Raw genomic sequence first — 21,220 nt, forward strand, 5'->3', positions numbered from 1 at the left:
TTTGACCCTATCTAGAATGCAATGATACCCCAAGTCTTTTACTGCGAGATTGAAATACTTATATGTCGCTGGGTGGAATTCAGCTCCGCCAACAGAAAAGCTTCAAGCTCGCGCGGTTGTTGAATAGTAATCATTCTATTGTATGGGCACCTGGTCTTGTTACACCACAGGATCTCTAGTCCTCCCGCCTTGTCAAGCTCCGCCAGACGCGCCGTTGCACCACCTCCCTGCGACGCGTAGGTCTACGCCAAAGAAGGGAAAAGAAATCAGGCAAATCGCCGATCATTCGGAGATGTTTTCCATTGAGGTTACAGCTGCATACTGTACTCGTCCAAAGTACATGATTCTGGTATCTGAAACGCCGTGCCAGGCCATAGTGATGACTCTTGCGACGGATAAAAGTCCCTCGCCGCCCCACACATGCATCAGACGCCCTGCCATGCCAGGCCCATTTTCATGATAATGCAGCTGGGCCCCGTCCGCCGCTAATGCTTTCCTGCGCCGTCCCATGCATCCATGCAAGCCTCCGTCGCCAACAAATGTACCAGCCCGCTCGCACGCTCGTTCAGAGCCCATAGCCCCTCGGAATCCGTGGCGGCATCACCGGCGGAGCAGTGGGCTTGGCCATTCTGCGCGCGGGCCTGGGTGATGCTAATGACGACAGTGCAGCGTTCGTGAAGGAGCTGACGGTTGAGGATCTTGGGCGGTTGGATTGGGGCATTTTGAGCGAATACGTGTGGTTTGAATCGGACGGATTTGAGTGCCGGGCTCAATTGGAGTTTTCTGGTTGGAATCAAGATAGTTGGTCTCTGTGTGGTGGATGGATACGAGGTCGAGGTAGTGCTGTGTAAAGGCGGTGTTTGGATGATCCTTGATGAAAGATGAGTTGGTGTTGTAAGTCTGGCAACACTCTTGTAGGAGACTTGCGGAATGTTTTGTTGTTGTTGTTTTGAAGGAGTATGCTGATGTGCTGGTTCTCATCTCAACCACGTGGAGGGACAGCCATCTTTATATCATGTGCTGCTCAAGCACAAGTCACACTGGCTACGGCAGCTCGTGTCGAAGCGAGCAAGTGGCTGCACCTCTCTCGGAAGTGATCGTCGATGGAAATCTACCACGTGTAGACGAATCGATGTTGAATCCAGATATCAAATGCTGTTGACAGCTGCACTAGACAAAACTTGAGTCTAGCGGCCAATCCCTAGACAGCTGAAGGGAACTGATCTGGATCGAACGATTAGAACCAGATGCGGTTCCGAGCATGGATGTGAGTGGTACAGGGTGACAGGCCGTCAGCAGATTTGGGCATTATGGGCCTATCTTTGGGAGGATTCGTTCTCCGAAACATTGGTTTGAGGCGTACTTACTCAGCTTGAGAGACTGTAGTGTGAGAATACACTTTGTGGCGATATTATAGCCAGTTGTCCGCGTCAAAGGGTTTCCCAGAGATCAATGAGCTGAACTTGTGTCCATCGATTGAGAAGCTCGGGGCTGCCGGAGCAGTATCGTGTTGGCGCCTTTGTGCGTGAGTCTCCGAGCGAGTCCGAACTATGCAGGTAGCAGCCTTGCCTGGGCACACCTCGCCGTAGCGAGGAACCGACGTCTAGATTCGTAAGGGTCTCTGTCCTGTCAAGACGCCCAGATGCCCCTTTGAGACATGGGCTGTCGAGCCTCCATGCGCCTGATCGAAACGGTACATTCCAGCGGGTGGAAACTCGCAAGATTTGATACCACGTGGAATTCCACGTGCTTGACGACCGCCTCAGCTTGTTTGATGTCTTGTCGCCTGTCATGTCGTCCCTTTCGCCAGAACGGTCCTTCCGGTATGGCGGGAAAGTTGCGGCGGTGTCGCTTGAGGCATGTCACACGCTGGCCAGGCGGCTACCGATGGTGGCGAGCAACACAGTGTGGCGAGAATTCCAGGTGAGAAGGGGAGTGGCTGCACTCAACCCTCTGGTCGTCTGGAAGTGGAAATAAAACATCGCGCAGGAGTGGTAGCCATGTGCCTTCCAAGCCTACACAACGCACGGGTCCTGGAGGCCAGTAGCCGCACCCAAAATGCCGGAGCCTTGTACCCGTCGACAAGCGGAGAACCTGCTCCTGCTCGGATCAGATCTACAATGAAGGCAATACAACAAGCTTTGCACGTGTGGATACAACGCTGCATGTTCGTGCTGAGGACTGCCGCCGTGTATTCCCTCGGAGAAGGCCATTGCTCGAGTTCTGGAAGGTCCTGGCATCCCGACACGGTGACAGCCTCGTATCCACCAACGGCCTGGTCGCCTTCGCGTATTTTGGACCGGATTCGCATCGGAGATGAGGCATGAAGTGCGCGCTCGACAGACATCGCTGACTGTCACCTCGACGACAGGCCTGTTCAGGCAGGTTCTGGACCGTGGCTCTGCCCCAACCGACGCGTGGGACCACCGTCGGCATCGGCGATGACCAACGTGGTTACGATCGTTCCGGGCAACCTGCATACATCGACACACGCCATAGAGTGTCTGGACAGAGGTGGATCCGACCAATATGGCAAACCAGTTGTTGGTCGCAGCACGTGGTTCGGAGTATCGGACAGTGCTCGGCGACATGTCTGAGATCTCGGGTTGTTCTTGTATGTATTCACGAGTTCGACTCGGGGGCTTGACGCCATCACTACTGACCGTTGGGTACTTCAAGCACGTGGCCAGATAGGTTTGTCTGCAATATGACGCGTTAAGTAAGCGTGTCAATTCTTCTCCAGCAGCATTCCAGAAGCGGCTCCGGAGGCGTCAGCATACCTCCCACAAAGGTCCACCACGATACAGCACTCGAATGCTTCGGAGCAAGTATCGATAGTCTCTGAGACGGACGGTCCGTCACTCGGCACACTGCCTTGTTCTGAGACTGCTTCCCTTGAGGTGTCGAGGGAGCGTGGCGTCCCGAATGTGAATTTCTTCGAAGACATCGCTGATTGCATAAGGGGCCTTCAATCGAGATCTGACCACCGAACCTACTACCCGAGACGCGTACAACTGGCGACATGTCAAGCATGCTCTTTTCGACATCTACTCGGCCCACACAGCGGCCTTGTGCAGACACATAATGTATCGCAGCCTCCCCTCAGTCAAAGCATCAGGGACACAGAGACCGTCATTGGGTGCGTGCAGCGGACAACTCGTACTGGGAGCAGAGGCTTATGTCGGGTCAGGTAGGTCTGCGAGGGTTTGGAACCGATGGCTGAATCAGACTCCAGGTGAGGATGGATATGGCGACGTTGGGTGTCCTGACGAGGAGTTAGGCCATGCCAAACAGCGACTGCCATCCGAGGCTCGAAAGATTGCAGGAACGGATCAAGAGAGTGACAGTCGTTTGACCTACCGGATGAGCTGTTGAGCTGCTGCTACTGATAGGCTTCCTCCTACGACGGCCTATCTATTGTGTTGGCGAGACAGGCGAGATGTTCCGGTGCGAATTCGTTGCAACGCTAGCAACGTCCTCAAGAATGACGTTTGAGCGTCTCGAGCTGGTGTACCGGATGATCGCCACGAACGATGAACGATCAACGGGTTGTTGGCCGAGCGAGACTGGAGCTTAGCTGTTGGTTATGCAGAAGAGGGTTCGTTCATGGATTATGAGGCGAGCTGCAGAGCTCCTCGCACGTCATGCTATCGTTGACAGATTGAGTGCAGCGAGATGGAAGTCCAGATGAGCGAGTAACGAGTGAGTGATAAGCCATTGATCATGAGAAGGCAATTTCGCATCGTGCGCTGAGGCGTCGCTGCCGACGAGAAGTGTGGTCTTTGAGAAGGAACTCTTGGGAAACGGGGAAGGTGCAGACACGATACTTACCTAGGTACACTGCAGTCGCCGAGCGAGGAAGACGGGAATATATCTGCAGGTCACCTTCGGAGCGCGTCAACGACGAATCCTAGTCTGTGCTTCGGAACTAAGGCAGAGACCAGCGATAGCTAGTCAAAATGACCCATCTTCTTGATGATGGCCATCCTGTCTCTACCAAGAAGCGGCCGGCCTGCTTCGCCTCTATGCAGCCAGAGTACTTCAAGTCGGCCTGAAAGGAAGAAAGGCAACGAGGTGGCTTGACGCCGGGATCGTACATGCAGCGCCCCACATCTCGTTATCGATAAGCCAATGGGCATTTTCTCCACTGTGACTTTTCGTCCGAACTTCTTCAGAAGGTCAAGAGTGCATCCTCTGCAGTTTCTACACAAGGCGTAGCAGTCACATTATGGCTGCCGAAGTACGGCCTGTACAGCAGGCCAAACTGCCCTCACGATCATCGGCACTCACACCCGAGCAATCCTACTGGCGCAGCTTCAAATCACCGCAAAACACGACATCACCTTCCAACCATGCCATAACACATATTGCACAGCCGCCAGCGCCTGCCAATGCAGCGACCACTCCTTCAGACTTCTTCGCTGTCAGTACTGGCGCCCGTATACAACTGTACTCATATAGAACGCGGAAGCTGGTCAAGACCATTACCAGATTCAGCGACACAGCATATAGCGGCGAACTTCGGCCAGATGGACGTGTGCTTGCTGCTGGAGATGAGACGGGAACGATACAAGTATTTGATGTTGGATCGAGGGCAATCCTGAAGACATGGAAAGAGTCGAAACAAGCCATACATACAGTCAAGTGGCACCCTTCAGAACCGACGTCACTCATGTCCTGCGGCGACGACACAACTGTACGGCTATGGGACCTGCCATCAGAGAAGCCCGAATCTATATTACGAGGTCACACCGACTATGTGCGGTGTGGCTCATTCCTCAGCGGCAACCTGATGGTGTCTGGCTCATACGATACAACCATCAAGCTGTGGGATCCTCGCGTGTCCTCCGCAGTCATGACTTTCACACACAGTGCTGGCATCGAATCGGTCCTGCCAATGCCCGACGCACGAACATTACTGGCCGCAGCCGGTCCATCAGTCGCCATCCTCGACATAGTTGCAGGCAAACCACAGCAACTACTCACAAACCACCAGAAGACCGTCACGTCGTTATGTCTGGCCTCGCACGGCACTCGACTCGTCACAGGCGCCCTAGACGGCCATATGAAAGTATTCGAAACGACGGGCTGGAACGTTGTCGCTGGCTCAAAATATCCATCACCTATACTCAGTCTTTGCGTCGTCACATCCGGACCGAATCGAGACGACAAGCATGTTGCAGTTGGCACCTCTTCCGGACTCCTCAGCATCAAGACGCGCTTGTCCGGCGAACAGAAAGCAAAAGAGAAGGCTCGGCAGAAAGAAATGGACGCTTTGCTAGCAGGCAAGATTGCCGAGCATGATGCCAAACAAGCGAAGAAACGAGGTCGAGGCTGGGAGAAGCGCTTCCGAGGACGAGACTATGATGGTGAGGACGCCGATATCATCATACAGGGGAACGACAGAGGCAAACCCAAGAAGCTAAAACCATGGGAGAAGAGTCTGCACATGACGCGGTATGGCGAAGCACTCGACATGGTGTTGGCCGGCAAGGACAGGATGACTGTCTTCACACTGCTGAACAACCTGCGCTACAGATCCGCTCTGCGAAATGCACTCGAGAATCGAAACGAGACTACGCTGGGACCGATCGTCAGATGGGTGTATGTGAACATCAGCAACGCCAACGAACGATTCGTGAGTCTATGTGTCGAGGTGGCGATGATCATCATGGACCTGTACACAAAGCATCTGCCAGACAGTGCAGAACTGGAGAAGGATTTCAACAAACTGAGGAAAAGAGTCTTGGACGAGGTCGACCGAGCCAAGAACGCGTCCGAGACGATGGGCATGCTGAGCCTCGTGTGGGCTGGCGTTTCTGAGCCATGACATAGACACCAGATCCTCAACTCATTTCATCGGTCTGCATGCTGTTCTGCTTGCGCGGTTTCTGATTTTCGTGATGTTCTCCAAGATGGCTATGCTCGAGCCTCTTAACGCAGCCCACCCAAATCGCCATTCGCGCTCAACTCATTATTCCCACCTCTCCGTCACGATCTTCGTCTCAACATTCCCCTGCGTCGCTCTCGAGTACGGACAAACCTCCTTGGCCTTCGCCACAACCTTCTCGAAATCACCCTCACTCAAACCCTTGACCTTGACCTTCATCTCCACCCTCAACCCCATGTCCAGCCCCTTCATATCCCCAACGAGATGAACCGTCGACTCCACCACACTATCCTCCTTCTTCGTAGGCATCTTGATCCCCAGACTAGCCGCACTCGCATTCATTGCGGACTGGAAGCACGCGCCATACCCAGCAGCGAAGAGTTCTTCCGGGTTGGTCTTGCCCTTGTCGCCCGTCCCGCCGAGGGCTTTGGCCATGGTGAGATCGACATTGAGGGACTCGGATGAGACGTGGCCCGTGCGGGCGCCGACGACGGTCGCGTGGGCGGAGTAGAGGACGGGCGCTGTGGCGGTGTTGAGGCTGCGGTGTTGGATGGGGCGAAGGAGGGAGGCGGTCTGGCGGGTCAGGGGCCGCAGGGCTCGGAGAGACGAGGCTGCCATCTTTTCGGGTACCGAAATGATCTTTTGATCGTTGGTGTGTGATCTATTCAGGCTAGTCGGAAGGCGAGGGCTGTGGCAGGAGGGGCAGTGAAGACGAGCTCGGACTTCGGAGGTCAACGGTCAATCTCGGAGCTGTGATATATAGCAGTTGGCAAGAAGGTGAAGTACAATGCTTGAGAACAGGAGCTGTCAGCATCTATAGTCAATCAAGACATGTGGTCCGCACGCATGTCAATCGAGCTTTTTGGTGACGTCGAGATCTCAGGTACACGCGAAAGTCAATCTGGACGGGTGGAGGCAGCTCCCATCTCGTCGGACTGCATCTTGTTTGCAGCAGATCCGAGACGATCTTCCTTTGCATAGCTTTGACAAGCTGGTTGTGGTACTCGTGTGACAGGTCGCTTCGCATCTTGACTGCGTCTGATGGCAGTCGCGACGTTCAGATCGACTCACGCTAGGACAAGGAGGGACTAGTCGGAGATGCGCGTCACTGTTCGCGAGGGCGCGGAACTGCACTGAGCTTCTTCGAGATCAACAGGCACATCTGGATATCATCATCTCTCACTGCCGACAACATGCGGTCTGCGTCAAAGCCTTACTGGGTGGGCGATCCGAATACCCTTCCCTTTCCTGATCCGCCTGTTTAGCTGAAGTATGTGTCCGTTCTATCTGCGTTAGCGTACGGGCGAGGCTGCTTCATGCGTTGCGAAGCCTTCCTGAGTCGATGCCAGTGAGGGTTTTGGAGCTTGAAGCTCTAGTATGCGGGTGGTGTAGGGCAATCACCGAATGTGGGCCACAAGGCAACCATGACGGTACAATCGAGCATCATTTTTCTTGCTTCCACTATATACGGTACACTCGTTATTACTTCTTCCACGGTGTCACAATGGACCTGTCCAAAACTCTCCCGGTACCGTCTCATACAGCAGCACCTGATCTAAAGCATCCTTCAGGATCCCCATTGCTTTCTCCATCTCCTCATCGGACAAGATCAATGGCGGACTCATCCTTACCCGGTTCTTCTGTTGAACGACGAGCAGGCCTTTCTGCACACACAATGCAGCCACCTTCCTCGCAGTAACCCGCTGTGTTGAATGATCCTCGTCGATGTAGAGACACATGTCCATGCCACATCCCACCCCCTCGATCACAAACTCATACTCCTCGATCCACCTGTCTGCCAAACGCTGAAACCACTTCCCAAAATATTCGCCTCGCTGCATATACCCAGGCCGGTCGATTATGTCAAGCGTCACGTTTGTTGCCGCGTTGCCGATGGGAGTGAAGCCGAACGTTGACGCCATTTCGGCCGTGCCAACGAGGCTCATGACAGCGTTGGTGCCTAAGACGTACGAGCACGGGTAGAAACCACCAGCAATCGACTTGCCCATACAGACCATATCCGGATGAACGTCGTCACCCAAGTGTTCGAAGCAGTGGAATTTCCCCGTCTTACCAGCACCTTGTCGCACTTCATCCGCTATGAAGAGGATACCGTACTTACGACACAAGTCGTAGACTGCTCTCGAATATTGCACTTCCACGTCCATTCGCAGTCCACCATGCAGACATTCGATAATCACCGCCGCTGTTCGGCCATGGTGTGTCTTCAGGCAAGTCTCTATGTCCTCGATATTGCCGTACCGCAACACCTTCCCGGTCGTTGGATTGATATTCGTCTGCAGAGTGTCGTCCAATCCGTATCCAGTGCGCTTCGCCGTCCCATTCTGCAAATTCCAGACTCCAGAGGTCAAGCCGTGAAAGCTATCACCAACGCCGAAGACGAGCATTTCCTCTTTTCGTATGCCTTTGGTTGCAATTCCCCACTTGCGGGCAATCTTGACAGCTGTGTCTGTTGCTTCAGACCCGGACGTGCCCGAGATGACCTTATCGTAGCCGAAGCGCATGCAAAGGCGTTGCGCGAGTGGGCCCCAGCTGGCAGTGTGTGTGGCGAGATTGCTGAGCGTCACTGCCATGTTGAGCTACAAGTCAGCGCTCGAACATTGAGCAACAGGGTTGCATCATTGGACACAGTCGAATTCGGCTAAAGTCTGCTGCCACAGGTCACTTACGCTTCTGCATCTGCTTCATCACAGCATCCATGATCTCCTGATTGCAGTGTCCACTGTTGACTGCGCTGAACATGGCGATGAAGTCGATATACTCCTTGCCATCGACATCCTGTAACGAGTTGTTCAATTACTCGGGCATCAGCAGACTTGTATGGGTCTACTGACCCATAGTTTGGCGCCCTTTCCTCCCACGAAGAACGCGGGAATGGTTGAAAACCACCCGCACAAAACTTGTGCTCCAACTGAATCAGCCTCTCTGTCTCCTTGGACAAGGCCAGTGGGAGGAGCTGTGTCTCTGCGTGTGGCATTGTGATGAATGCTCGATGGCTCTCAGGCGACTTCGTCCGATGTCGTTCGGCAACCCTCAGCCGATGCGGTAGTAATCAAGGCACGCAACACTTGAACCAGATGGCGTTCGTTGCTTCAGCAGTGACTATAAGTGAGCCGTGAGTGCCGTTATCCATGGCCTCGCGTAAATCGTAGTAAACCTCGGGAGTTCTGATTTTCGGGTATCTCAGGACATCCCTGTCACTTTCGGCGCCGAACCATGACTAACACTGGTGCTGTGCGGTATCAGGCGTGTTGATCCTCTCGTTAGCTCGGGCACCATTAGGCATCTGTGGAAGGCCACTGATAGGCGAATTGCTGTGTACGAGACTATACACGAGTCGGATCTAGTAACACAGAGCCGACACTCTGAGTCGGTCTTCCAAGCCGTACTCTGCCCACCTTCTTGTCCAGGTCCATAACTACGCCGAACAATGTTGCGGTCGTGCTCTTGCCGGAAGCTGCTCTGTTGATTGCCCCGGGAAGGCCTTGTTCGTCCTCTAGCATGCGTTCGAGTAATTCAACTGTCGGCATTCGGCTTTTGCTGGCGGCTTGATTCAGAAGCTCGGTGGCTCTGTCAATACGCTCCAGTGAGTCCTGGCTGAAGACAGTATCGTGAACACCGTCTGTGTGGTCAGCAATGAAATGATTCGAATGGCATATCCGGCCGCTCTGCATTTCCAACTTGACCAAGTCTTTGTGGCTGGCTTCCAGCGATGTGCTTCCACTCTGATCGCCAATGAGGAAGTGTACAGCCGCAGCAACACCCGATTTCTCGAGCTTTACAATCGCCTCGACTCGAGACGTTGATTCCAGGACAGCTCTCATGGCCAGATGAACTGGGAGACGGCCATAGTCTACGCCTCTTGCACGGATGGCGTTGAGACAGATGCCAACCCCAGCTGTGTTGAGGCCGACCTTTCCGATGATGCCTGCTTCGGTCATCATGCTGATCGATGGTCGTCCATCGTCACGTTTGATGCTGAGATGAATGAGGTTTCTCTGTTGGGCTTCCTCCCACTGTGTAGATGTTAACGGCTCTGCGACGTATCGAAGTCCCACGTCAACTCACATCCCAGTTCTGAGCCAGCAGTGACACCTCTGCCGTCTTCCAGGCGAATGCCGTGCAGCCATCCTGTGCCATCAGTCCCATTGCAATCTCTGTGCGTATGTTCATCGCCAGAACCGTGCTGAACGGGAGATCTGAGCCATCTGCGATTCCTGACAGACTCTAAGCATTGATACAGCCCGGCATGGCTTCGTAAGAAACCGACCTTTGATCTCTTCCAGGTAATCAGGCCAGTCGCGCTGCAGCAGGGGCACGAATTTCTCGGCGGTGAGACTGGCTGTTGCCCAGTTCATTTGCGACTTTCGCCAGAAGTAATCCGTGTAGAAAGCCAAGCTTCCATGCACTTTCTCTCTTGCATCAGTGCCATGTTTGTAGCCAACCTAGCATGTCATCAGTCAACATCCGACGTAGGATGATTGTTGCGCGCACCTCGTAAGGTGAGCCGGAGCAGATTATCTCTTGCATCCCGTTAAGATCCTCAAGGAGACGCAATTAATGTGCTACAGGAGCTTCCTTGTTGAGCGGACGCTCAAGTCGACGACGAATTGAACAGCATGGAGATCACTTGCTGTTGTTGTCGGTCGCTCTGAGCACATGGCTTTGCCCCAATCCCGACAATCTTGGGCGTTTGGAGCCGCCCGGAGAACACCGTTAGAGCGGCAAGAGTGGAGTTCGGCGCCGAAACGGCTATCGCTCTGCCTACCTTATCTTCACCAAGAAACGTGCTTTGGGCCCTCTTGCCCACGCGCCACGAACGCAGTGTCGATCGTTACCCATATGTTCGGCACCCCGCGGGAGGTGGTCGTCTCAGACGCTCGATGACTTTGCGACTGGTCGCTACTTATCAGAGTTCCGAGCTACGTACCGGAGGACGCCCGAGAAGCATGTCTTTGTGTGAATCTTGGGGGAAGGAGCTCTCGGATCCCTCTTGGTCATCCGACCATCCGTCACTCAGGTTCGCATTTAGACTACCATCACATAGCCAGCCGCCTGAACCAGCGCCGGCGGACATACAGTCGCGACGCTATCAAGACAACGACTAGATGCCACAGTCTTCCAGACAACACGCCAACTCGGCTCTCCGAGTGCTTGCTCAGATACCACATCTAAGATGAAATGCCTGCCTGCGACACATGCTACCACCGAAAGGTATGGCGAAACGTGAGCCCTTGTCCCAACTGTGTCTAATTCCTTGCAAGGTCCGATGCAACGTAGACAGCAGAGGTGTATGCAGTGCTTGTATACGTAACAACATCGAGTGCACGTGAGTACGGGTCGGCCTACCCTGAAGTCGAAATTCAGAAAAGTTGACTCGGCGCCGACCAGTTTCATCCTTTCACAGCAGCATAAGGCAAACCGCCACAGGAAGCGGTCGGCATACGCACCTCAGAGGACTTACGCTACCGCTCCTGACGGATCAAGACGCCATGATTCTCCTGGGCAGTCGCATACTGCTCAAAATGCCGAGCCGGGCGGAAGTAGGTCTTCTCCTGTGTTACAGGAGGTCGTGAGAGCCGAGTCCGAATCGGGCGAACTCTTTGACGATGTCGCGTCTGTGAACGCACAAACAGCGCTCACGCGCTTCTATCATGATAGTATCAATGCGTCAAGCTGGACGATCTTTGACGAAAATTCGAATGTCCGCATCGCTTACATCGGGGCACCTGTGTCAAACCTCGCTGCACTTGTTGGGGAGGAGAGAACCACGGCGGGGTATTTGTCGAAAGCCCTACACTACCCATTTCCCTCCACCAAAGCACCGCTGCCATGGAAACCACCAAAGACCATGCCATTACTGAAATGGTACTCATCTGGACTGGCAGACGACATTTCCGCCCTGCCTTCGAAAGAGTTGCGCGACGATATGATTGATGCCTTCTTTCGCGACGTCCATCCAGGCTTTCCTGTCCTGGAAGCAGCGCAGTTCATGGCTCAGTACCGAGATGCAACCAATCCGCCTCCTTTACTACTCTATCAAGCCGTGCTGCTCGTAGGCGCACATGTCTCCAAGCATCCTGTGGTTTCAAAGTCAAGATCGCTCATCAAAATGGCGCTGTTCCGCCGAGCCAAGGCTCTGTTTGATCTGCACTACGAAAACAACCGGATGCATCTGGTCCAAGCAGCGCTACTTTTCACTTGGCACTTCGAGAGCTCGGACGATGTCAGCTCCAACGCCTACTACTGGGTTGGAATCGCTTGCCGTATCGCCTTTGGCTTGGGCATGCATCGAGATCTTTCGTCTTCAGCAGTCAGTAACATGCCGTTGAACGACCGTAGGATCTATCGTAGGTTATTTTGGACGCTCTTTCAAGCTGATGCCCTATCAGCCCTACATCATGGCCGGCCTTTGAGTATCCATCTGGACGACTGTGATCAACCACCACTGACTATGGATGATTTCTGCGAGAAAGATCAGCCACCTGCGGATGAAGCTGGCGTGCACTATTGCATACAAAGTGTCGCCCTTTGCATAATTATTGCTTCACTGATGAGTTCCACATCTCCTGCAGCTTTTCGCCGATACAAAGCAGAACCTCCATCGTTTGCCTCAACACTGGCTTCCCTTGGCTCCAAGCTTGCAGCGTGGTATCTGGATGTCTCTCCAGCTATTTCGACAACAAGTCCGCAACCCCAGTTCTGGTCACTTCAACTACAACTTCACTACAATATGGCTCTACTATACCTGCATCGACTCCCGGGCTCGGCTGGAGTCCAAATTGACGCTGCCCAGGAGCGTGCTTCCTCCGAAGCGAGCCAAAATGCCGCCAGTGCCATTGTGACAACCTTCAAGGACATAATGGAAAATGGGGCCGCTAAGCAGTGCTGGTTCACGGCATCGCCGACACTGCTAGCAGCTGCGATCCAGACGAGTCGGGAAGCAAGAGTTGCAGTCAAGTCCAATATGTTGGTACTCGCCACGCAGGCTCAAGCCCAACTCGAGCGTCTATTGCCATTGATTCGATCAGTCTCAGAATACTGGGGAGGCGCGGATGCCGTGCTACATTTGTACAAAGGGTTGTCCGATGAGCTTAAACAACAGCTTCGGTCTGCGCTACTTCCACAGGCGCAGCTCCAGCCAATCGAAAGCGCACCCGAGAATCTTTCCTTTTGCAGGAGCTTTGATGCCTGTGATGCGGTCTCTGCTGGGCCTGAGTATACCCCGACGTATTCGAGTCACCTTGGAGACCAGTGGAGATCTCTATTCGGCGCGGGCGAACCTGGCGAGTTCATTGATGCGAATCTCGCCGACATTGAAGGGTGGTTCACGCCTCCGTCAAGCCGCTCATTTCCAAACGGGTCCATGCTTGAGCCTCGTTCCTTGCGCACCCATGAGTAGCGTCTTGGTGGCTGTCTATGGAGTCCTTTCCCAACTTCTCAGAACTAAGGACAATGCCGCGAACTGGTATCATGCTGTGGTCGGATCGCTTGGAACTCCTGGGATCATCAAATGCATATGATGCAAAATCGCCCGTGCCCGAGAACATTGGCTCAAGCCCTGGAGGACTATGAGTAAGTTGATAGATATGCTTGCAGCTGGTCCTGTCGGATCAGGCGAGAAGTCTTTCAGAATCACAGCTCCACTGTCCGGTGTTCCACTACGTTTCAAAGCAGCATGTGCGCTGATGCGATGGCGAGATTGAGAGTGCAATCCGAAGCAGCAACTCACTCTCATCTGTACACGATTTGTTCCTTTCAAGGACGCCAATATGGTTCAACGGGCTCGGCGCCGAAAATGATAAGCAATGATCATCACCTTCCCGCGTCCCAGGAAACTTACTGCTGTAATTGCGTGGCATGCCCCAAAGCTTCACCAAACCATGATAGGATCTCCAACCACATGTTCCAGCCTGTTCATAGGTTATATACATGACCGCGGCATCAGTCGATGACCTTCGCTTGGTACGACAATATCACGCAGCACTGGAAGAACTGCCAGATTTTGACTTGACCTCAAATGGCTACTAAGGAAGACAAAGATGTCCTCTCTTACACGGACACGAATGCTAGCCAGGCATTAGGGGAAGTGCTCCCGGAAAAGAGGGCGAACGCCGACATTGGCTTGTCCATCCTCAAAGATAACCTCGATGGCGAACGGTACTTCCTTGACCCAGCGACCAGGAAGCGGGTGTTACGCAAGATCGACTGGCATGTTTTGCTATCCTAACACTCACGACCATGCTTGGATTCCTCGAGTTTGTGTCTCTCAACTACGCTTCTGTCTTCGGTCTCCTCCAGGACGCGGTGAGTCGCCGTCACGAGATGTGATTGATGCGCCATCTCTGATCGGATAGCAGCACTTGGACACTCATCAGTTCGCCTGGCTTGGAAGCATTTTCTACTTCGGTGAGTGCAAGCAACTGACCGCTCGGAGTCACACTTGTTGACCCAATTCAAGGATATTTGTTCATGCAGCCTTTCGTCGCCCGTATACTCCAATGGTTCACGCCTGGACAATGCTTGTCTTTCGCAATGTAAGTGATAGCTCTTCCCGCAAAGTATACAGCTCACGCTCACGCTTTTCAGATTGGCATGGGGAATCATCCTCTTCATGAGCGTTCTGTGTGACAGCTTTGCAAAATTCATGGTTGTCCGATTCCTACTCGGAGCAGCCGAAGCAATGTAAGCAGTCTTTCTACGACCAGACGGCTTCCTCTCATCTGTGCTGTAGCGTCAATCCTGCGTTCATTCTTATCAGTGCAGCATGGTACGCACGAGAGGAGCAATCATTCCGTTTCGGCATCTGGTTCTCCGCGAATGGTCTCGCCAACATTGTTGGCGGTATCTCAGCATACGGGCTGGGTCACATCCACGTCGATGGCCTGGCCCCTTGGAAATGGTTCTACCTCGTGATTGGTGCCATCACCGTCCTTTGGGCCGTTGCCGTATACTTCCTCCTTCCATCCTCTCAGGGCACCGCCAAATTCCTCACCGAGGAAGAAAAGGTGGCCGCTGTGGAGATGGTACGCCATAACAATACTGGTATCCACAACAGGACCTTCAAAGTCAACCAACTGAAAGAAGCAATACTGGATCCAAAGAGCTATTATTGGTTTGCCTTCGCCTTCTTTGGCAATCTGGCCAACTCTGTGGCAACGGTGAGTACGAGGTTCCGGTCACCATTCCGCGGCACTGACCCATTCTACAGTTTGGAAGCCTTATCATATCGCATTTCGGCTACGGGCCACTACCAACGACACTGGTGAGTGGGACACCTGTTCGCCTAGTATAAGCGCTGGACTGACAAAAAATAGCTACTAATGCCCGTTGGCGGAATGGAGATCGTCGTCATGATCATCGGTACTTACATATGTGGTCGTTTCAAGAACGTACGATCAATCGTTATCGTTGCCTGTAACATCATCGCGTTGACTGGCTCTATCATGGTTCTTACATTGCCACTGGACAACAAGGTTGGACTGCTACTGGGCTTCTATATGGTGAGTCACCACTCCGCGAGTTGCAGACAGCAGGGCACAGCTCGGACACTGAAGGATTCTGACTTGGAACAGTTTGCAGCATGGCCAACGGGATACGCTCTGTCACTCGCAATGGCAGCGTCAAACACGGCTGGACACACCAAGAAGGTCGTCACGAATGTATACATCATGGCCGGCTTCTGTGTGTCAAACATCATTGGACCGCAGTTTTTCAACAAGCCACCGCGATACTGTAAGTCAACGCTGGCTCCATGTCGATGTGTGGTGGACTAATCATGTCCTTCTCAACAGACCTTGGGATCGGCTCGTGCATCTTCACCTTTGCCGGGATGATTGTGACGGCCGTCATATTTCAGCTGCATGTCATGCACATCAACAAGAAGCGTGCGCCTCAGAGGCGTGAGGCTGAGATCGCGCTTGGAGGTAGGATCGAGAACGGGTTCGAGGATCTCACGGATGGGGAGAATGCACTCTTCGAATATGTGTATTGAGATTTGAGCATACAGGGATGTGGGATTGCGTGTCGCAGCTGTTGCGACTTCGGCTTACACGTGCTGCCCAATAAAATATGTGCATCGATCGGCCGAGTGACGCCAGTAAATATCGTTCCCAGCAGAAATTCATGGTGCTTGATTGCTTGCTTGCTCGAGGTACTTTCTCTGCACCACGTTCTACCACGCGTAGTCGGTCTTTGTCTTCTGGCGTTGGTGGAAGTGCTGCTCAGCATTACGCTTGCGATCTATCGCCAGGGATCCAATTCACTCTACGCCCTGGCAGTCAGTCCTGAGGTAGTTCTTGGAGTCAGAACCGCGGCAGCTGCCACTGGTGGTTCCCCTCACGTTCGAAGGCCACCCTAGCAGACCCTTGTACGGACATTCGGCGCCGAACTGCTATTGTGATCATCAGGCACGCGGCTCGACCTTGATGAGGACCTCGGGAGACCGCGCGTGTTGAAGTGCATCGCCAAGTTCGCCAGGATCTGAGGTGAATGCTGGGCTATCAGATTGATAGAGCGTCAGCTTGGTCTCTATAATACACCAAGTTTCGCGTGGCTATCTAGATTGAGCTCTACCCCGAGCACAGATTTGAGTCCACTCATTAGATCACAGGTAATTTAGACGCGGCTTTGGTCCGATATGGCTACGCAAACCCTTACCCAGCAGTCTATCTCTGCGACGCCCGTAACTAGGAGGTCCTATGTAGACACTGCAAAGACCGCACAGGCGAGTGTGCATGATGCCATCCCAGCTGCCTGGCGGCTGCCAGAGAACATCATCTCGGCGGCATCGCCTGGAAGAGGCGGCATCAAGGTCGTCGATATCCCCCGGACCTGTGGACTCCTCAACAAAGAGCAACTCGAGATCACAGAGCAGACAGCCACGGAACTTGTCGCCAGAATGACAGCTGGACACCTATCAAGCGTGCAAGTTACCGAGGCATTCTGTATAAGAGCTGCAGTTGCCCATCAGCTGGTGAGCGGAAATTTCTTACACCTCGAAGCTGCCCAAGACACTGTAGAATGGGAGAAGCGCTTTACTGACAATAGCCGTCCCAACACAGACAAATTGCCTCACAGAGTTCTTCCCCGAGGAGGCTCTTGCCACAGCGGCGGCTCTGGATGCCCATCTCCTTGAAACAGGCCAGCCCATGGGTGCTCTCCACGGCCTGCCGGTATGCATCAAAGACATGTATGATGTGAAGGGCCACCGCACAACCATGGCATTCGTCGGCTGGTACGACAACATTGCCACCCAAGATTCCGCCATTGTCCGCATCCTTCGTGCCCAGGGTGCTGTCATACACTGCAAGACCACAATGCCGCAGACTGGCATGATGCTTGAGTCCACTTCGTGGCTTTGGGGACGAACAAGCAATCCTTTCAACACCGCTTTGGTCCCAGGCGGCTCTTCGGGCGGCGATGGAGCTTTGATCGCCATGAAAGGCAGCCCCATAGCGCCCAGCTCTGACATCGGAGGCTCGATTCGGGTTCCAGCTGCTTACAATGGGCTCTATAGCCTGAAACCCTCAGCCGACAGAATTCCACGCGGCGGCTTGAAGAGCCCGGCCCCGGGAAACATCTCCATCAAAGTCTCATGCGGCCCGCAGGCCCACAGCGTCGCTGATGTCAAGATGTTCACTAAAGTTATCAACGCCTACCCCAACGCGAAGTTTGAGGCCAACGTCGTGCCTATGCCGTGGAGAGAGCTCTCGACACCGAAGCACAAGCTCAGTTTCGGACTGTGGGAGACTGACGGCGTAGTGCAGCCTCATCCGCCAATCCGGCGAGCACTTCGAGAGACCGCACAGAAGCTTATTGTTGCAGGTCATCAAGGTCAGTGCCCCAATTGCGTGAGGGTATCTGCCTAGCGGCGTAGTACTGACGCATGATGTAGTAATTCCCATCAAGCTTCCATTCGATTGCTGGGAGAATCTAGTCGTGACGAGGAAACTCTTCTTTCAGACAGGTGCTGAAGAGGTCAAGACAATCTTGTCCACGGCAGGCGAGCCCATGAAGCCAGGCGTCAAATTTGCCCTCGAGACTTTCAACACTCGCCCACTCACAATCAAGGAGCTCTTCGCATGCAACACTCAGCAGACGAAGTACAAAGCGCAGATGGCAGAGTTCTGGAGTGGGACTGCAGGGAACACAAGTACAGGAAGACCAATCGATGCTATCCTAGGTCCCGTGAGTGCCGCGGTGGGTGCAAGGCATGACGTGCCGGGGTACTGTGGTTATACAAGTGTCTGGAACATTCTTGACTATCCTGCAGGAACCATTCCGTTAAAGAACTTCAAGGTGGATGAGACGAAAGACCCGAAGGACGTGGGCTATGAGCCTACGACGTTTGGTCCGTACGATCGGATGGTCCATGAAATGTGTAAGGTCCCCAAGTCTTGATGGTAGCCCTTGAACTGACGCTATCGTGCCAATGCAGACGATCCTCAGCTGTACGTCGATCAGCCAGTGTGCATACAAGTCGTAGGTCGTCCATTCCAGGACGAAGAGGTGGTCGTGTGTATGGAAGCAATAGATGATATTGTGAATGCATGAGCAAACGGGGAAGCTCGCGGCAGGGACCTTCGATAAAGTAATATCGTAAGATCTTGCGAAACCTGTGTACCGACGCTGATCCTGTGCATGCCACCTTGTAAGCAGTTTACGGATTGTCACCAGCTGAAAGCAAAAGTAGATATGTCCTTGGCCGTACAGTATTTGAGGCGACCAGGCGAGCATAGACGATGTTCGCGGAGTAGTACGACGTGAGTGAAAGGGGAGCGCTCACGTGAGTCCAGCACAGAATTTACTCCAGCTCCCGCGCCAAGCCTCTTGGCCAGCGAAATTTGCTGAAGTTCATCACTTGGCTTGCGTAGCGCTTCAACTCCTATCAGCATCAGCGGGCTGCTCAACGTCCGCTTGAGCTCTCAACCGCCTGAGCTTCGCAGCGGGCACGGCTTCACGTTTATGCCGAGCATGCGAAGGCACTTGGGTAGCACACCTGTCCGTGTGTTGAAGTGGTCGGGGGGAATCGCCTACAATGTCGATCACCTGCCTGATTGCCCAAGCCTACAGTAACTACATCAGGCAAAGCATGCAGCACGCGATGTGTTCCAAGCTCTTGTCTCCCAGCTCGGCAGGCGGGCCTCCACAATGTTACCTCTGGGCACCGCCATGATCGTCCGAGCCTCACATTAAAGCTCTTGTTCCCCAGCTTTGCCCCGTGCTTTCTCCCCGATGGGTAATTTCGTGACTGTCACAGCCTTCTTGCTTGATTCCTCACCATGGTCGAAAAGACTGCCGACGATGTCGTCGCCGCCGTACCAGGTGAATACCACCATGCAGATCCGAAGCGATCCAACAGCGTGGTCATCAGCCGCGCCAGAGCTGCTACGGAGAAGGAGCAGAAGATGTCTCTACTCGAAGGCATCAGAACTTATCCAAAGGCGATAGGATGGTCGCTGCTCATCTCGCTGTGCATTGCGATGGAAGCATTTGATCTATGCTTGCTGAATACTTTCTGTGAGTGCCAGAGAAGTCTTACTACCCATCGGACTCACTGACATGCACCTTCAGATGCCATGCCGCAATTCCAGGAAACGTTCGGGACTTTGCAAGAGGATGGCTCCTATGAGCTATCCGCCACATGGCAGACTGGTCTGTCCAACGGGACACAGTGCGGCCAAATCATCGGTCTCATAATCAACGGCTGGGTCTCAGAAAGATTCGGCTATCGCTACACCTCCATCGGCTGCCTTACTTTGATCGCGGCCTTCGTGTCCCTACTCTTCACCGCAACCACACCGCAACAACTCTTGGCGGGCAACATTCTGTGCGGAGTGGTAAGTGACCCGTGCAGCCCTCGGAGTTGGCGGCTGACTCGATAGCCATGGGGAGTCTTCCAAACGCTCTGCATCACCTACGCTAGCGAGGTCTGCCCCGTCGCCCTCCGCGGCTATCTCACCACCTGGGTCAACTTCTGTTGGGGCCTCGGTCAGGTTATTGGTGTCGGCGCCGTTCGAGGCTGTCTCGACATCGAAGGTCGGATGGCATGGCGTATCCCATATGCGCTCCAGTGGATCTGGCCTGTGCCATTGGCATGTGGGATCTGGCTCGCTCCGGAATCACCCTGGTGGTTAGTCAGAAAAGGCCGACTTGATGATGCAAAGAAGTCTCTGTTCAGACTGACGAGCGTCAATCGACAGCACGACTTTGACGCCGATGAGACGGTGGCAATGATTGCTCATACCACCCAGCTCGAGCAGCAGATCGCCTCCGGTGCGAGCTACCTGGACCTATTCAAGGGCACGGACTTGAGGAGGACCGAGATCGTTTGCATGGTTTGGGCCATTCAGAATGTGAGCGGCATATCCCTGCTCCCACTGTCTACGCTCTAACCGCTGTCCTCAGCTCTCCGGGAACAGCTTTTCTGGCTACGCCACGTATTTCCTCCTCCAAGCAGGCCTCGACCCAGCCAACGCCATGAACTTTACCCTTGGTAAGCATGGCATCAACATGGTCGGTGTCTTCGGTGCATGGTTCCTCATGTCGCTTGGTGTCGGCCGCCGCAGTTTGTACCTATACGGTCTTTGTGGACTGTGCAGTATGTTGCTGATTCTAGGATTCTTGGGGATACCAAGTGACCGAGAGGCCGCCTCAATGGCGACAGGGTGTATCATGCTGGTGTGGGCGCTATTCTATCAGTTGACCGTTGGGACGGTCTGCTATAGTGCGCTCTTGCTCCTCTTTCCTCTCATGCGCACATGCTGATTGTGGTCAGGCCTTGTCGCCGAGATCTCCACGCGCCGTCTGCAGATCAAGACCGTCGCGTTCGGTCGTGTCTGCTATGCAGTTGTCGCCATCATCACCAACGTCCTCACTCCTCGGATGCTGAACCCGACTGCTTGGGTACGTACCACCTTCAGCCTGAAGTACTGGTCAAGAAGGAGGCCTCGGCTGACCGAATTGACGTCTTTATAGGACTGGGGAAATTACGCCGGCTTCTTCTGGGCAGGCTCCTGCTTCCTATCGATCATCTACACATACTTCAGAGTACCCGAGCCACGCGGCAGGACGTTTGCCGAGCTGGACTTGCTGTTCGAGAAGGGTGTGAGCGCGCGAAAGTTCAAGACAACCAAAGTGGATGTGTTCGAGGAAGACGTGGGGGGTGGTGTCGTTGGGGAGGTCGAGAAGAAGTTAGGTGGTGAAGAGAGGGTCTGAGATTTGAGTCTAGTCTGGTATGGAAGCATGCTTGATTGACGCATTGCGCAGGATTGACTAACGGTACATGTGCAGTGCTATTGCCACCTC

The 21,220-nt window shown here is 53.8% G+C and overlaps 7 protein-coding genes across 7 annotated transcripts; 5 read left to right on the forward strand and 2 right to left on the reverse strand.

Moving 5' to 3' along the window:
- Positions 1–4,228: 4,228 nt before the first annotated feature.
- Positions 4,229–5,830, forward strand: AB675_1745 (U3 small nucleolar RNA-associated protein 15; the record flags this gene model as incomplete). The annotated part of the gene is made up of 1 exon (XM_018141658.1): positions 4,229–5,830. The coding sequence occupies one exon, from the start codon at positions 4,229–4,231 to the stop codon at positions 5,828–5,830; it is 1,602 nt and encodes a 533-aa protein (XP_018002661.1).
- A 144-nt stretch (positions 5,831–5,974) lies between these two features.
- AB675_1746 (Organic hydroperoxide resistance protein) lies at positions 5,975–6,508 on the reverse strand (the record flags this gene model as incomplete). The annotated part of the gene is made up of 1 exon (XM_018141659.1): positions 5,975–6,508. One exon carries the CDS (start codon positions 6,506–6,508, stop codon positions 5,975–5,977), a length of 534 nt encoding a protein of 177 aa, XP_018002601.1.
- An 881-nt stretch (positions 6,509–7,389) lies between these two features.
- AB675_1747 (Ornithine aminotransferase car2) lies at positions 7,390–10,441 on the reverse strand (the record flags this gene model as incomplete). The annotated part of the gene is made up of 6 exons (XM_018141660.1): positions 7,390–8,477; positions 8,581–8,689; positions 9,310–9,927; positions 9,980–10,128; positions 10,182–10,356; positions 10,406–10,441. The coding sequence occupies 6 exons, from the start codon at positions 10,439–10,441 to the stop codon at positions 7,390–7,392; spliced, it is 2,175 nt and encodes a 724-aa protein (XP_018002794.1).
- Positions 10,442–11,436: 995 nt separating this feature from the next.
- On the forward strand, positions 11,437–13,313 carry AB675_1748 (Acetamidase regulatory protein; the record flags this gene model as incomplete). The annotated part of the gene is made up of 3 exons (XM_018141661.1): positions 11,437–11,454; positions 11,478–12,249; positions 12,304–13,313. The coding sequence occupies 3 exons, from the start codon at positions 11,437–11,439 to the stop codon at positions 13,311–13,313; spliced, it is 1,800 nt and encodes a 599-aa protein (XP_018002651.1).
- A 618-nt stretch (positions 13,314–13,931) lies between these two features.
- AB675_1749 (putative transporter) lies at positions 13,932–15,905 on the forward strand (the record flags this gene model as incomplete). Its single annotated transcript, XM_018141662.1, has 10 exons — positions 13,932–14,038; positions 14,089–14,218; positions 14,272–14,320; positions 14,373–14,448; positions 14,501–14,596; positions 14,646–15,072; positions 15,123–15,176; positions 15,229–15,414; positions 15,487–15,646; positions 15,706–15,905. The coding sequence occupies 10 exons, from the start codon at positions 13,932–13,934 to the stop codon at positions 15,903–15,905; spliced, it is 1,485 nt and encodes a 494-aa protein (XP_018002860.1).
- A 645-nt stretch (positions 15,906–16,550) lies between these two features.
- AB675_1750 (Acetamidase) lies at positions 16,551–18,313 on the forward strand (the record flags this gene model as incomplete). The annotated part of the gene is made up of 3 exons (XM_018141664.1): positions 16,551–16,886; positions 16,975–17,746; positions 17,808–18,313. The coding sequence occupies 3 exons, from the start codon at positions 16,551–16,553 to the stop codon at positions 18,311–18,313; spliced, it is 1,614 nt and encodes a 537-aa protein (XP_018002716.1).
- Positions 18,314–19,194: 881 nt separating this feature from the next.
- AB675_1751 (General alpha-glucoside permease) lies at positions 19,195–21,130 on the forward strand (the record flags this gene model as incomplete). Its single annotated transcript, XM_018141665.1, has 7 exons — positions 19,195–19,432; positions 19,487–19,752; positions 19,798–20,268; positions 20,321–20,480; positions 20,532–20,639; positions 20,691–20,818; positions 20,891–21,130. The coding sequence occupies 7 exons, from the start codon at positions 19,195–19,197 to the stop codon at positions 21,128–21,130; spliced, it is 1,611 nt and encodes a 536-aa protein (XP_018002685.1).
- Positions 21,131–21,220: the final 90 nt, after the last annotated feature.

Source organism: Cyphellophora attinorum, assembly GCF_001299255.1.
Source record: "Cyphellophora attinorum strain CBS 131958 chromosome Unknown Contig6, whole genome shotgun sequence".
Lineage (NCBI taxonomy): Eukaryota > Fungi > Ascomycota > Eurotiomycetes > Chaetothyriales > Cyphellophoraceae > Cyphellophora > Cyphellophora attinorum.